We start from the raw sequence: 14041 nt of genomic DNA, 5'->3' as shown, positions 1-14041 counted from the left end.
TAATGAAGCAGTGCAGTTTATACACAGTGAAGCAGTGTAGCTTATAGACAGACAATGCAGTACATATATGGTGAAACAGTACAGTACATAACATAGAGGGCAGGTACAAGGTATACATACTGAAGCAGTGCAATGTATATACAGTAAAAGTGTAATACTGGCATAGTAAGAAAAAACAAATGTCCAAAATGAAAAAAAAAAACAGCTTCACAGCACCAAGTATAGAAGATATAAAATGGTTTTAATACAAATATTCTAGTTTTCCACGACAGCTTTGCTTTATCCATTTGGCTGTTGTTTCGCTTTATCTCAGTGGTGCTTTTTTTTACTGTTATAGTAAGGAAAGCCCAATACATAAATAAAGGAACAGTGCAATGTGTACATGTCGAAGCAGTACGGTTCATAGTAATACCATACAATGCACAACATAAAGAAGCAGTTCAAATTTTCCTTAATGAAGCAGTGCCATTCATACATAGTGTAACAGTGTAATATATATATATCTATATGTATAATGAAGTTGTATAAGATGTGCCTAGTGAACCACAGCAGCAGCAAAATTCATATATAGTGAGACAACCATGGGCCACAACAAGATGACATGCTGGTATCACAGCTTGACCAGTAGAAATGACTGTTTATCAATACTGACAGTGATGTGGGAAGAAAATGTATACCGATCATATATACAGTGGCTTGGAGTAAAAAGGGGGTGGATGTACACATGAATGGAATCCGATTTTTGGAGTAGGAGATGTCTGTTCTTTAAGCAGCAGTCTGAGAAATTTTGTAAGAGAGTAGCTAGGAAACATTTTATATTGTTGTTACGTTTTCCTTATATGGGAGAAGTGAACTTACTGTGCCCCAGCTCTTATCTCCTTTTAATTGGCTCATTCTGTCCTTACATGTGCAGTACCTTGACTTGACTGCAATAAAAATATTACTTGCAGTTTGTGCACTTTATATGCCCACAAAGATAATGGTCCATACACAAGAGTGTGAATGTTAAGCTGATGAGTAATATGTCAGCCATGGGTTCCACTTTAATAGTTCAGACCACATACCCATAAAGACAACCCCTCTGACTGCGCAAAAAATAAATTAAAAAAAACAGCACAACAGCAAAGCACTCACTTGACTGCATATGTGTGATCTAAGCACACATATTCAATTTAAGGCAGTTTTGTGTGGTCATAGCACAGAAAGTAAAAAAGAAAAAGTGTTTTTGCATAGGTGGGAAAACGGGACCTTCTGCACCCTTAACTTCGGGGTCTTCACTTGTACACCATCTTTGTATTCCCATTCTGAGTATATTTCAAGTCAGAGAAGGAGTGCTGTGTCAAAAATATAAAAGAGCACCTTTCTATGTGTTTGAAACTCCATGATCTTTGAGTGAATAGAAGTCCATGCTGTTTGAGCCTGTACATATCACTACTAAAAGGAGGGAGCAAACAAATTTGTGGAAACAAAATACTGAAGAGACATGAGCAGAAATTTTAAGAAATGAGGAACCATGAATCTGTCACCTGAAGGTAACCCATCAACCTAACCTATCCTTTCACTCAGAGATACTTTGTGTTTGCAAATTCAAAAAGCAGTGCCCCCCTTTGGGTGCATACAAGATAATGTATACAAGTAATTTGATGACAAGGAATTTGAAAATGAGCATTGCTTATGTTCAGTCTGAGGTAGAAGAATCTCCTTGGGAGATGCAGTGTGATGTTTAGTGTAAGATAACATGTAATATTGCAGATAATATACTACTGTGGTTATCTTATTATTCTTAGGTACTTGAAGCCCATGTACAGTAGCATGATTATTTTATTATTGCATGGTAATTGTAGCTTATATGCAGTAGGCTGGTAATCTTATTATTATATGGTACTTGTAGCTCATGTGCAGGTGTGTGTGCTTATTGTATTCAATGATACTTTAGCTCATGTGCAGTAGTGTGATTATCTTACTATTTTGTGGTATTTGTAGCTCACGTGCAGTGGTTTCCTTGTGCTGTTATTCTGTGGTACTTGCAGCTCATGTACAGGTGTGTGATTTTCTTAGTATTGTATGGTACTTTCAGCTCATGTGCAGGCGTGTCTTATACTGAGCAGTTCATAATCTTTTTTATCATATTGTGTGATGCGTATAGCTCATTTGCAGGTGTGTGGTTATCTTGTTGTAGGGTACTATAGCTCATGTGCAGTGGGGTGGTTATCATATTATTGTGTGTTATGAATAGCATTAGATGCTTAATGGTCACTAGCAGTCCTTTCCATGCTGGAGTTATCCCACTATGCAATATCCTATTTACCTGTGATTCAGTTGGCCCCTTTTGAGGGCTGTATGTCCCTTTATTTAGACCAGTTGATGGTAGTATACCCCTTCATTTAGATTGGTGAATGATAGTATGTCCCTTCATTTAGACTGGTCAGTGATAGTATGCCCCTTCATTTAAAGGAGTTGCTTATTGTATGGCCCTTCATTTAGAATGGTTGATGATAGTATGTCCTTTCATTTGGGCCAGTTGATGATAGTATGTCCCTTCATTTAGAATGGTTGATGATAGTATGCCCCTTCATTTAGATTGGTCAATGATAGTATGTCCCTTCATTTGGACTGGTCAGTGATAGTATGCCCCTTCATTTAAAGGAGTTGCTTATTGTATGGCCCTTCATTTAGAATGGTTGATGATAGTACGTCCTTTCATTTGGGCCAGTTGATGATAGTATGGCCCTTCATTTAGAATGGTTGATGATAGTATGTCCTTTCATTTGGGCCAGTTGATGATAGTATGTCCCTTCATTTAGAATGGTTGATGTTAGTATGTCCTTTCATTTGGGCCAGTTGATGATAGTATGTCCCTTCATTTAGAATGGTTGATGATAGTATGTCCCTTCATTTAGAATGGTTGATGATAGTATGTCCCTTCATTTAGAATGGTTGATGATAGTATGTCCCTTCATTTAGAATGGTTGATGATAGTATGTCCCTTCATTTAGAATGGTTGATGATAGTATACCCCTTCATTTTAAATACTTGATGACACGATGGCCCCTTCATTTAGAATGGTTGATGATAGTATGTCCTTTCATTTGGGCCAGTTGATGATAGTATGTCCCTTCATTTAGAATGGTTGATGATAGTATACCCCTTCATTTTAAATACTTGATGACTCGATGGCCCCTTCATTTAGAATGCTTGATGATAGTATGTCCTTTCATTTGGGCCAGTTGATGATAGTATGTCCCTTCATTTAGAATGGTTGATGATATGCTTTGTCTTCTTTAAGCATATCAGTATGTCATGATGTAGGTCTTTTTAATGCCTGACAGTGTAGCTGACAAATACCAGGAGACTGAATCATCTCTGTGAAGTAAGGCATGCAAATCAGTCTTTATAACTTGAAAATAACCGATACAGTTTTAACTTGGAAGGCCCAAGGACAGAATTGTGGATTTTATTGCTTTTATGCAGCAGCAAGTAGAGGACAGTAGTTGTTTTATTGTTTCATCCAAAGGTTGTAACAGTTTAAATAAACAGATAAAACACATGTGATCAACCAAATACCAAAATTTCATAAACACTCTTGCCTTATTTTCCGCTTAATAATAACATTTGCTTTTCTTTTTTTTCTATAATTTTCACTAATCCAATTTGCTACTCCTGGGATGATGCTATGGTATGATATCCTAAACAGAATTTTGCAAACAACTTCCATTTCAAAATTTCAGATTTTTTGAATGATCTAGACCTAACATTTTTCTTATTAAAGGTTTCCCCTTAATTTCATTATTAATGCCAGAAAGACAAAGTAAAATATATTACATTTGTTTAACTAGCATGCTACATATGCAAGGTAGATTTTTTTTCCTTTATTATATATTTTATTTAAAATATTACCTTTAAATAACATTTGTATTCTCAATTGCATCTAAATATTTAATATTTTTTCAGAGATTAACTGTCTTAAAAAAATCAGAGTATCTGCTGTGCTTTATTTTCCCTCTGTCCATTAATCTCCATTATTTTAAATTACATTTCTTAAAGAATATAGGACTCACTTATTTGGCTATCCCTTTTTAGATACATTTCCAGATAGGTTATTCCATATTTTGTCATTATTTGGTTAACAAATTCTTACTCTTTAAATTATGCATAAATTCTGACTTCCATTTTCCTTTGTTCACCCAAACTTGTCTCATCAACTCTTATACTGAGCAGTTCATAATCCTTACCAATTTAACAGAGCTATAATTTCCACAGTTTCTTCCTGTACCCCTAAACTCTGCACAAGTATACATCTGTGCAATTAATGGTGGCAAGTTCAATTATGTCTGACTAACTTATAGAACTTCATATATTACCATTAATATTATAGACTAGGCTTTACATCTTATTGCAGACAGCAATGGTTTAAAACTTTACACTTCTCGTTTCTTGCCCACTCTGAATAGATTGTACATTTCTCCTGTGATTTTATATTGTAAAAAGTCAGTATGCAAATTCTATTTGCTGTTTGCAACAGAAATTATTCCAAAATACTTCAGATTCTTTATTCTCTCCATCTCTTGTCCTTTTACACAAATGGCACATTTCATTTCCTTATCATTAAAAACATATTTACATTTATTTTTTATTAATTACTAAAACAGCCATCTTTAAATCTTTCACTAAAATATCAATCTGACTCTAATTTTCTCATTCTGTGGGCTAATATGATAATTTCCTCTGCGTATCCACTTATAGAACAAGTAATACTATTACCCTTCAGTATATTCACCTTTTCTTTACATTCTTCCAACCCAGCATCAGCGTACACTTAAAACAGCCATGGTACCCAGTAGACATGTGGGCCTTATTAAACCTTGAACCTGTGTTTGACGTGAGAATTGTCCAGCTTTAAGTATTCTTACCCAAGCACTATTTTTATCATATCTCTTATCGCTGATGTCAAAACTGGATAAAAGCCTCTCTTTCTCATTATTCCCTATAATATATTTCTGTTCATGTTATCAAACTCAGATTCCAAACTGATAAAGGCTCAAATAATATCTGATTTCTAAGTTTAATATACCTATCAATTTTTTTAGAAAATATCATCCTTGGGTTGCCAGTCTTTGATTAGCACATGCAAATTGATATTGCAAAGAACATTTTAATAATTTTGTCTTTTACTTGTCGCATGATAGTGGTAAATACGTTTACTGACAAATCTAATAATGTTATAGCATGATAATTTTTCAGGTCTGATGCAATGCATTTTTTTCTGAGAGCTGGAACTGTTATACTTTCAGTCATGACAAAAAATACACTGAACCCACAGACATTGCCAACATCCTAGCTGACAGGTTCAGCGCAAACCCCCCCCCCTCCCCACCAAAAGGGCAAATATCTATCCCAGCAGAGTGCTGCCCCCCCTAACATCTCAGATGCTCAGGTAAGAGCCGCCCTCTCCAAAGCAAAAAACACAGCATCAATGGGACCAGACGGTGTCCTATGCTGCGTCCTACATGAACTCCAAGAAGAACTAAACCCAAACATAAAACTACTGTTCAATCTCAGCCTTTACTACAGGATATGTGCCCAAAGAGTGGCGTACAGCAACAGTGGTCCCTCTCCATAAAGGTGGTGCCTCAACGGATCCTGGAAACTATCGCCCCATAAGCCTGGCTAGCTTGGTCTGCAATGCTATGGAAAGGATCATCATGGACCTCATAAATAAAGATATTGGGGACCTACAGACACTGGATCCTACCCAGTTTGGCTTTGTTAAGGGCAGATCCTGCCTCTTAAACCTGATTGATTTCTTTAAAACAGTCACCAAGGCCATTGACGAGGGGAAGGTGGTCCACACAGCCTACCTGGACCTCTCAAAAGCCTTCGATACAATATCCCACTCGGGCATTATAGATAAGCTCACCAGCTTAAATATAAACCCCTATGTCACTAGATGGATTGCAAACTGGCTCAAGGACAGAACCCACATGGTTAGAATTGCTGGAGCCATGTCAGACTCCAAACCAGTTACAGTGGTGTCCCACAAGGCTCAGTCCTGGGACCTCTCTTGTTCGGTATATATTTCTCGGAGGTACAGGCCAACACGGAAGGACTGTGGCTGACCAAGTTCGCAGATGACTGCAAACTGGGCGCCATAATCGACTCTCCAGCCGACACAAGCATCCTCCAAAAGGGCCTCATAGAAACAGACAACTGGTGCCAGAGCCATGGCCTCAAGCTAAATGCCAAAAGGTGTATAGTCATCCCCTTTGGCAAAACAAAGTGCCCACAAATTACCACATAGGTGGTAATCCATTAAGTACAGAAGAAGTAATTAGGGACCTGGGGACCCAAGTTGATAGCAATCTCTCATTTGACAACCACGTAGCCAAAGTGGTTAGAAAAACATTTTATATAGCCCACCTAATCATGAAGGGATTCACATCTAGATCAGGGGAGGTCATCGTGCATCTTTACTCATCCCTCATCAGGCCCATAATTGAGTACAATGCCCCTTTTGGGATGTACCTTACCAGACACCTGCACCAACTGGAAAGACCCCAAAAGTACCTCACCAAGAGGATCAAAGGGCTCAAACAGATGCCATATGCTGCCCGGTTAAAGAAACTCCAGCTCTACTCAGTGGCATACCGCCTGTTCAGAGGCCATCTGTGCCTGACGTATAAAGCCATGTCCAACCCGGAATTAATGGACATGCTGCACCTCAGAAAATCCAAATCCCATCGAGCTACGCTCGAGAGACTTGAACCTCAGCACTGAAATAAATAGGACATGCTGGAGGGACAGATTCATAACCCAGAGGCTCCCTTCACTCTGGAATAAAATCCCAGTCCAGGTTAGGCAGAGTCTCTCATTGACTCTCTTCAAGAGGAATCTTGATGAGTGGATGGGAGATCGTAGGTTTACCCCGGGTATTACTTCTGTGTCACTGTTAGACAGAGGCACAGTATACTAACCTCGAAAACGGGCATAGCAAAATTAATTTAAAATGGGTGGCGAAAGCCAAACACATTCTGGCTAGGCTTATAAATGCCCTAGGGCAGATAGCCTAGTATGAACCTATGAACCTATGAAATGGGGAAAAATCCAATTCCCTATATAGCTTTTAAAATTTACTTCTAGCTTAGACATAGTTTCTTACCGATTGTTTATAAGAATCATTTACAATTTCATCTGGTGTGGGACTTTATTCTTTTACAGTGTTACTATTTCCCCAATTTCCTTGCTGTTAAATTTACTTACAAGTTCCATTGTTGCTTTATTTGAATGTATGTTGCATTTTTCCATTTCTCCCTGTTTCTTTACTTAAACACCAATCTCCTCCTGATCTTTTTTGCTCATGCCAAGAGACATTAAATTTCAGTATGTTTTGATTCATTATTCCTTTTAACCAGTAGCAATAACTCATACATTTACTCATTCAAATATTTCTTTTTTCTCTTTGTCATATCTTTTTTTGATTGTTTAAATAATGAACTCTTACCTCTCTAGATTTCACCCAGTGTTTCATTAAACTCCTTAATGTCCTTTTTATTACATCCATGAGCAAACCATTTTAAGACAATCCTGCTATCTTTACCTGTCATTTTCTCTTCCTGTCACCTTTTTAGGACTTTCTCAAAACTGAAACCATTTCTATTTCCAAATAAGTAGAGAAACGATGACCATCAGTTCTGCATTTTATATGTAATCTGATTCATTAATTCACATCTGTTGGGACATAGTCTATTACAGATTGACCATGACTTGCTATAAATGTATATTTTAATCATCCCTTAAATTTCCATTAAGAATTTGCACACTGAATTCCTTATGAATTGCAATCTATGTTCCAATTTTGAGTTACACATGTATCTGGTGACTGATTTATTTCTCTGCTCTTGCTTGAAAGTCTCCACAAATAATGAACTCCAATGATTTAATATTTCTTTTTAGAGACTAAATATTTTCTCTGTCATCCCATATTTTATCTTCTGACTTCTCACTATGGAACTATATATTCATCAAATATACCTCTTATTGTTTTACTCAACCTCTGCCACTATACTTATGTGGTTTATACATTTTGATTTAATGCTTGGGGAGCACCACTGGTAACTGCTATTTCAAAGAGGCTGTGCCTCCCAAACAAATAAGTTGGATTCTGCCACTCAACTAGTCAGTGACATACATATTTGCACTTTGATTGATTAGCCTATCAATAATGGCAGGAAATGGGATGGTATCAGAGGCCTAAGCTAGTTCCAGGTAGGCAGTGTGAGCCTATTTGCCTGAGTTTAATGCATTATTAACTTGCTCAAAGAAGTCTACCAGGTTTAGGTAACAGGATATGTCTTTAACAAACCCATCCTGGAGTGAGCATGTAGGAATGTGCTTGAAGGTGATCAGAGGAAATGGAGGGTTGTGCTAATAAGATAAAGAAATTTAGGGTGAGACTGGGGAGTTAAGTCAGAGTTGAATTTTTCCCTAATACGTTGGTTTAGTCGTCAGGGATGAGTACATCTTGTTGTTATGTATTAGCTATGAGCATTGCTGGGCATTACCTCTTAGATTGTGGTTATCCTTAGCAGAATAGCAATTTTCAGTCATGCTTATTATGCAGGATTTAATTTTGGTTATGAGTTCTTTGCTTATCTTTTTGAGTTCATTTCTAGATTATAGGGTATTAAGCTTGCTTTATGGGCACTTATTGTAGTTTGTTTATTATATAGTTTGTTTACACTTCCATTCCTCCATAGGGGTTTATTCCACAGTTTAGCATTGCATTTAAGTCTTATGGGGATAGATGCCTTGATACATGCTTTGAGGTGGGCATAGAAATTATCTACAAATGTGTCAGCAATGTGTGGAGGGTCCTTAAATTTCAGCAGATCATCAGAGGGATTACATTTGTGTTCAAGATGTCTCTAAAGGCAGAAGGGTTTTGTCTTGTCAGGTTTTAGTGAGTGTTACTGAACATTATTCAAATTTGTCCAGTGATGTGGTACCTGTCTGTTTTGAAAATAGGGTGGCAATATTGGTGACAACCAGATCCAGTAATTTTTGAAACCCTAGTTGGGACTTGAACCAGTTGATTTAGGGTGCTAACATTAATGAAATTTAGGAATTTCTGTATGTACTTATTTGAGATTGTGTTGGCTTCTCAGTCACTGGAGGGTAGTTTAAGTCTTTCAAGACAATAGAGTTAAGCTTGATAAGGAGGTCTGTCAGTTTCTTTATTGGACTTCATGTGACTTAGAGGGGGTATGCTAGTTGGCTATGATACAGTATGGAGTCCTATTTACAGTGATACATTTATGGAGACGTGCAAGGCCCTTGTCCTGGTTTAAGAGACTGTAGGTGAGATGGCTTTTTGGTAATAGAGACACACACCCTCAGTAACACCATCATTTTCTGCATTGAGTCTAAAAGAGTGGTAGTCACTGAAATCCTGCATTGTGGGGGTGCTACTGCTGTTCTGAAACAATGTTTCACTAACAACACATATATCTATAGTTTCAGTAGTTAAGAATGCCTGTAAGGACTGCAACTTCCTTAGGCTTCTGGGACTGAGCAGTGCTACTTTTATGTAATATTGATTTTGATTAGGTATCTATGGAGAGGAGAAGGTCCTGTCCAATATTCAGAAGCCATAACAAGAGAGGAGCAGACCATTCCTAGCAAATCAACAAAACAACTCTGGCCCCAGCAATAATATTGACCAACATTCCCAGCAAATCAGTCTGGGTTATCATTACCTCCTTCCAGTCCGATATATACTGGATCCCCTTAGAATGACACCAGTAGCTACGCCAATAACTGAAGTCAGTGTAATCAAAAATCATAATAGGCTAGTAGATCCCATGCATGTGTCACTTATCACTCCACAGAGTTGGTAAACAGAGATATGGAGGGTATTTGCCTTATGCTTAGCTGTTATATAGAAAGGCTGAGGAGAGGAGCAACAAATCAAAACTCTGATGCCATCTTGAAAGAGAAAAAGAGAACATTTTTCTGGTATAAGTGTATTAGATTCATGAGAAAAACATTGCTCGCTACCATCTTTCAACAGGACGATAATAACTGGTAAGGAGAAGACCATTTTCCAAGCTGTTTTTCCAAAGATGAGGTCACCTAACCATCCCCTGCACCTCATCCTGGAACTATATTCACTTCCATATCTCCCTACCTTTCAAACTTATCTCCATTCCTGCTTCCTTAACTCTTCTGTGTTTTTTTTGTCTCAGCCTTTCCTTGTTTGTTTGTACTTATGCTGTATGTAAGCAGTTTTTATGTTCATCTAGTTCCTCTATTTCATAAGTACAGGCTTTCCCCCTTTGCTTCTGCTGTTCTCTTTTCATGCTCTAGTTTTCACTTTCTAACATCAAACTGCACAACATGTCATTTTAATACTTTGTAGTATTTATTCACGGATTAGACCTACAATAAATTTGAATTTCAAAAGTTAAATTTGCATTCACTCTTCTCAGCTCTAGTGGGCTTAATATGCAAGTATTGTTTAGCTTTAGGATCAGTGCACTGTTACTTTTCTCTTTCTGTTTCCTACCTATCTACTGGTAAAAAGGGGGTGCAGTTATTTCCACGGGACTACACAGTTTACACAGTGGAAAGAAGTAAATGAATGAATTGAGGACCAGTTTGTTGATTGCTGTGCAGTGAGGCCACGGTTACTTTTAGTTGTCACCACGTACAACAGATTGAGCACCTCATGCCAGTTACTGTGACAGAACGATTGTAAGGAAATGCAGATTCAGGCAAATTGGTAATACAGCTATTAGTATCAATTCAAACAGAGGTCAATGAGCATCACCTGTATTGTCAGTAAAGATGGACCCAGTGAGTCTGAATGCATCCTAACCACTATACAGATGTATGGCGCTTTCTTTTGTTACACTGATATATGCTGTACTGATAGTGTATAAAGTATATTTCACTTTTTTTTCCCTGTTTTAGTAAAGGAAGGAAAGAATCTAGTTCCTATGGATCCAAATGGCTCATCTGACCCGTATGTGAAACTTAAATTAATTCCTGATCCAAAAAGTGAAAGCAAGCAGAAGACAAAGACGATTAAATGTTCCCTCAATCCAGAATGGAATGAAATGTTTAAATTGTAAGTAATCTGTGGAGTTTGGTTGATTTGTTGATGATCCTGTATTTGTAACTTCTATCATGTTATGTATATAAATAAATTATAAGTAATTAAACAACTGAACAATATTAATGTCCTGTAGAGAAACATCTGGGGTAGAGCATACTTTTATGCTGACATCTGCAATTAAAGGTGGACGCAGTCATATTTATGTTGTTGAACTCTATTGTAAGATCTGTAAATATTCTGTTATATGAGTGAGAAGATGAATGATCTGCTCTTTCACTCCTAATCTTGATATGTGAGCTACCATAGCCAGGCACAAATGGGGGTCAGTACTCTAAAGGTTTGGACCCTTTCTAAGTTCCTTTGGAGACAATTCTGGATTTTCATGCTGGCTTGTTTCAATCAAGATCCAGTTATTCTATTATTATGGAACAATTGGCAGCTATTTCCAACTTTCACATTGGCAGAGATAATATATCCTTGGTGGCTCTGAAAATCGCAAAGGTTTTTCTCAAGAGAACTATTTTGTTGTTCCCTCTGGTCCAAGATCCTGTTCCACAGTGGGACTTACCTTTTATGCTTCAAGTGCTTGTCACACCTCCATTTGAGCTATCAGGTGCAGTCCTGATATCCAGTCACTTTTTTTTTAAGGATTTGTATGTTTGTTTATATATCTATATGGTTTCTTCCAGGTAATCCAGTTTTTCTGCCTCCTGAAAACAGGCTGTTGATTGGCTATGCTAAATTGTCTAAATATATTTATAATTAGTTTAGGTTGTAGCTGAAAAGGGTCTGTAGTCTAGCCTGTTTACCCAATTAACAAATGAAGATAAATCAATACCTAAATCTTATCATATCTACATGCAATATGTCTGTTACTTCCTGTTGTAGTCCCTTCTCTGGAGAGTTGCTACAGTGTGCAGTTGTTGCTCAGACTCCATAGCTATTATACTTTATGTATTTATGATCCTTGTATAATGTAAATATCTGTTGCACTGGGTTAAGGCCATCTGTTTCCTTATAGTAAGTCATGCACTGGTTCTTGAGACAGATTAATTGACATAAACATGCCAAGTGCTTTTAGCTAAGGCATTGCTATCTGTACATCTGCATTGTTAGTTTCCTCAGAATTTTTGGGGTGTTTTTGTATATCCTCTGTACCTGATGAGTTACTACCTATCCTGTCATCCATGTACATTAAATAAGGTGTTATAGTTTGGGATAATGGCTTTATCGTGTTACTTCTGTGTATCAGATTCATCACATGTACTTGCATTAGAATGATCCACATCTTCTTGTATTTTTTCTAATACTTGGTTATAACACTTTTCTACCTGTAGTCCTCTGAAGATGGTTATTTGGATAATTTTGTTCTGAAAAGGTAATCATTTTTTGTTTGTCACCCTCCTGGCCAGTGCATGACAGTTGACCCTAGACTGGAAAGACCATCATGCATCCAGCCATCACAGGCAGTTCAAGATGTTTACTACTAAGCCATACTCCCTATGCATGCCAAGTGAAAAAATCAGAAGTGAATGTGCAGTGGGAGGCCATTCCCTAACTTCTGCAAGGAATATTCTCTCTAAGCAGCCTTGTCTCTACCACAAAGCACTTAGATGTGGTTTCACTGGTCACTACCAGGGAAATCACACCACCTAATGTGCACCTGAGTGTGCATAACCCTCTCCACACCCAGGAGAGGTGAGAAGCCCATGCTTCTTCAGTCATCCCCCTTCCTGCCTGGCTGATCCAGTGTCAGGTCCACTGATCAAACCCTGTTCTCCTGGGTTGCAATCAGGACTCCAACCCTCTGCACCAGGGAGCCAGTTGAAAATATAAAAAGCTTATGGAAATGCTCATTGTGGTAGAATTACTCCTTCATGTTTTAGCTACTAATGCATACTAGCATCCACATGTTATATTATTATTGTCTAACTGGATTTATTTACCTTTGCTTATTCCATCCATGGTGCCTTTTCTATAGAATGTGCTGTCCTCCCAGTAATGACACTGGATTTTCCCACAATATTGTTTTTTCGCCTTACTTTAACATTGGATATTTGAGATGTCCTAACAAGACGGAGACGAGCTGTTTGTGAGCATCGCTGTTTGTTTTAATAACATTTATTTCATACAAAGGATGCCAGTCCATTATGTGATATCCATTCAGATCTGACACATAGGCTAAATGTACCATTTTTTAAAGCTATATGTTTATGTATCACATCACCTTCTTTCAGAAACAAAAATTTCAGCTTTGCTTAGTGGGGTAGATTTTTGTAACAATATTTAGATTTAATTATATATGGCTTTAATACCAAACGTTCACTATGCTGTTGAGTACTGCATTCCAGGGCATTGCATTAGAAACACTGTTCTGCTCTTGCATTTTCTTTCAAAATGCAATGACGTTTCAACACATCTGTCATTTCAGTTTTTCATGTGCAAAGCTGAAACATATTATTAGTTCAGTAATTAGCACCTTATTTATAAAAATAGACTTTATTAACTTTTCAGTCTTTACTGCTGTCTCAGTACCTTCTTTGCTTTCTGAAAAATCGTTCAATTATGAATATTTGGGAGAGACTACTGCCTGTATTTCTGATGTCGATGGACCAGAAACCATTACTAGCAAATTCCTTTGGATTGTCTATCTAGATGCTCTGGACTAAGAGGAACATCCCTGGTTTATTCACCGCTGCTTATGGAAATTACTTTTAGGAAAACTTCTTGGATGTCTCTCTGGATACTTCTCAACTTGCCATGTGACTGAGTGCTGTTGAGCACAGCCTTTGTATTCAGTATAGTCTCTCTGGGGGATATTAGTTTTCCATTTTTTCTCATAAATTTTCCATCATGAGTACACACAGTGGAAGGACTCATTTGTTCACCTGTCTTTACAGTCATTATTGGCTATTTTCTGTAAAATTT

At 37.5% G+C, this 14041-nt stretch overlaps 1 protein-coding gene across 1 annotated transcript in view; it reads left to right on the top strand.

The window, feature by feature from the left end:
• Nucleotides 1-14041, top strand: part of PRKCB (protein kinase C beta) — a 2112091-nt gene that overhangs the window by 1350970 nt on the left and 747080 nt on the right. Inside the window, exon 6 of the mRNA XM_044089400.1 lies at nucleotides 10969-11125. Within this exon, the coding sequence (XP_043945335.1) occupies nucleotides 10969-11125 (157 nt within the window). The remainder of the gene's footprint in view (nucleotides 1-10968; nucleotides 11126-14041) is intronic.

This window comes from Protopterus annectens, chromosome 12.part0 (assembly GCF_019279795.1).
Source record: "Protopterus annectens isolate FY-2018-M chromosome 12.part0, PAN1.0, whole genome shotgun sequence".
In the NCBI taxonomy this organism is placed as follows: domain Eukaryota; kingdom Metazoa; phylum Chordata; order Ceratodontiformes; family Protopteridae; genus Protopterus; species Protopterus annectens.
This window is presented reverse-complemented; position numbering and strand designations above follow the sequence as displayed.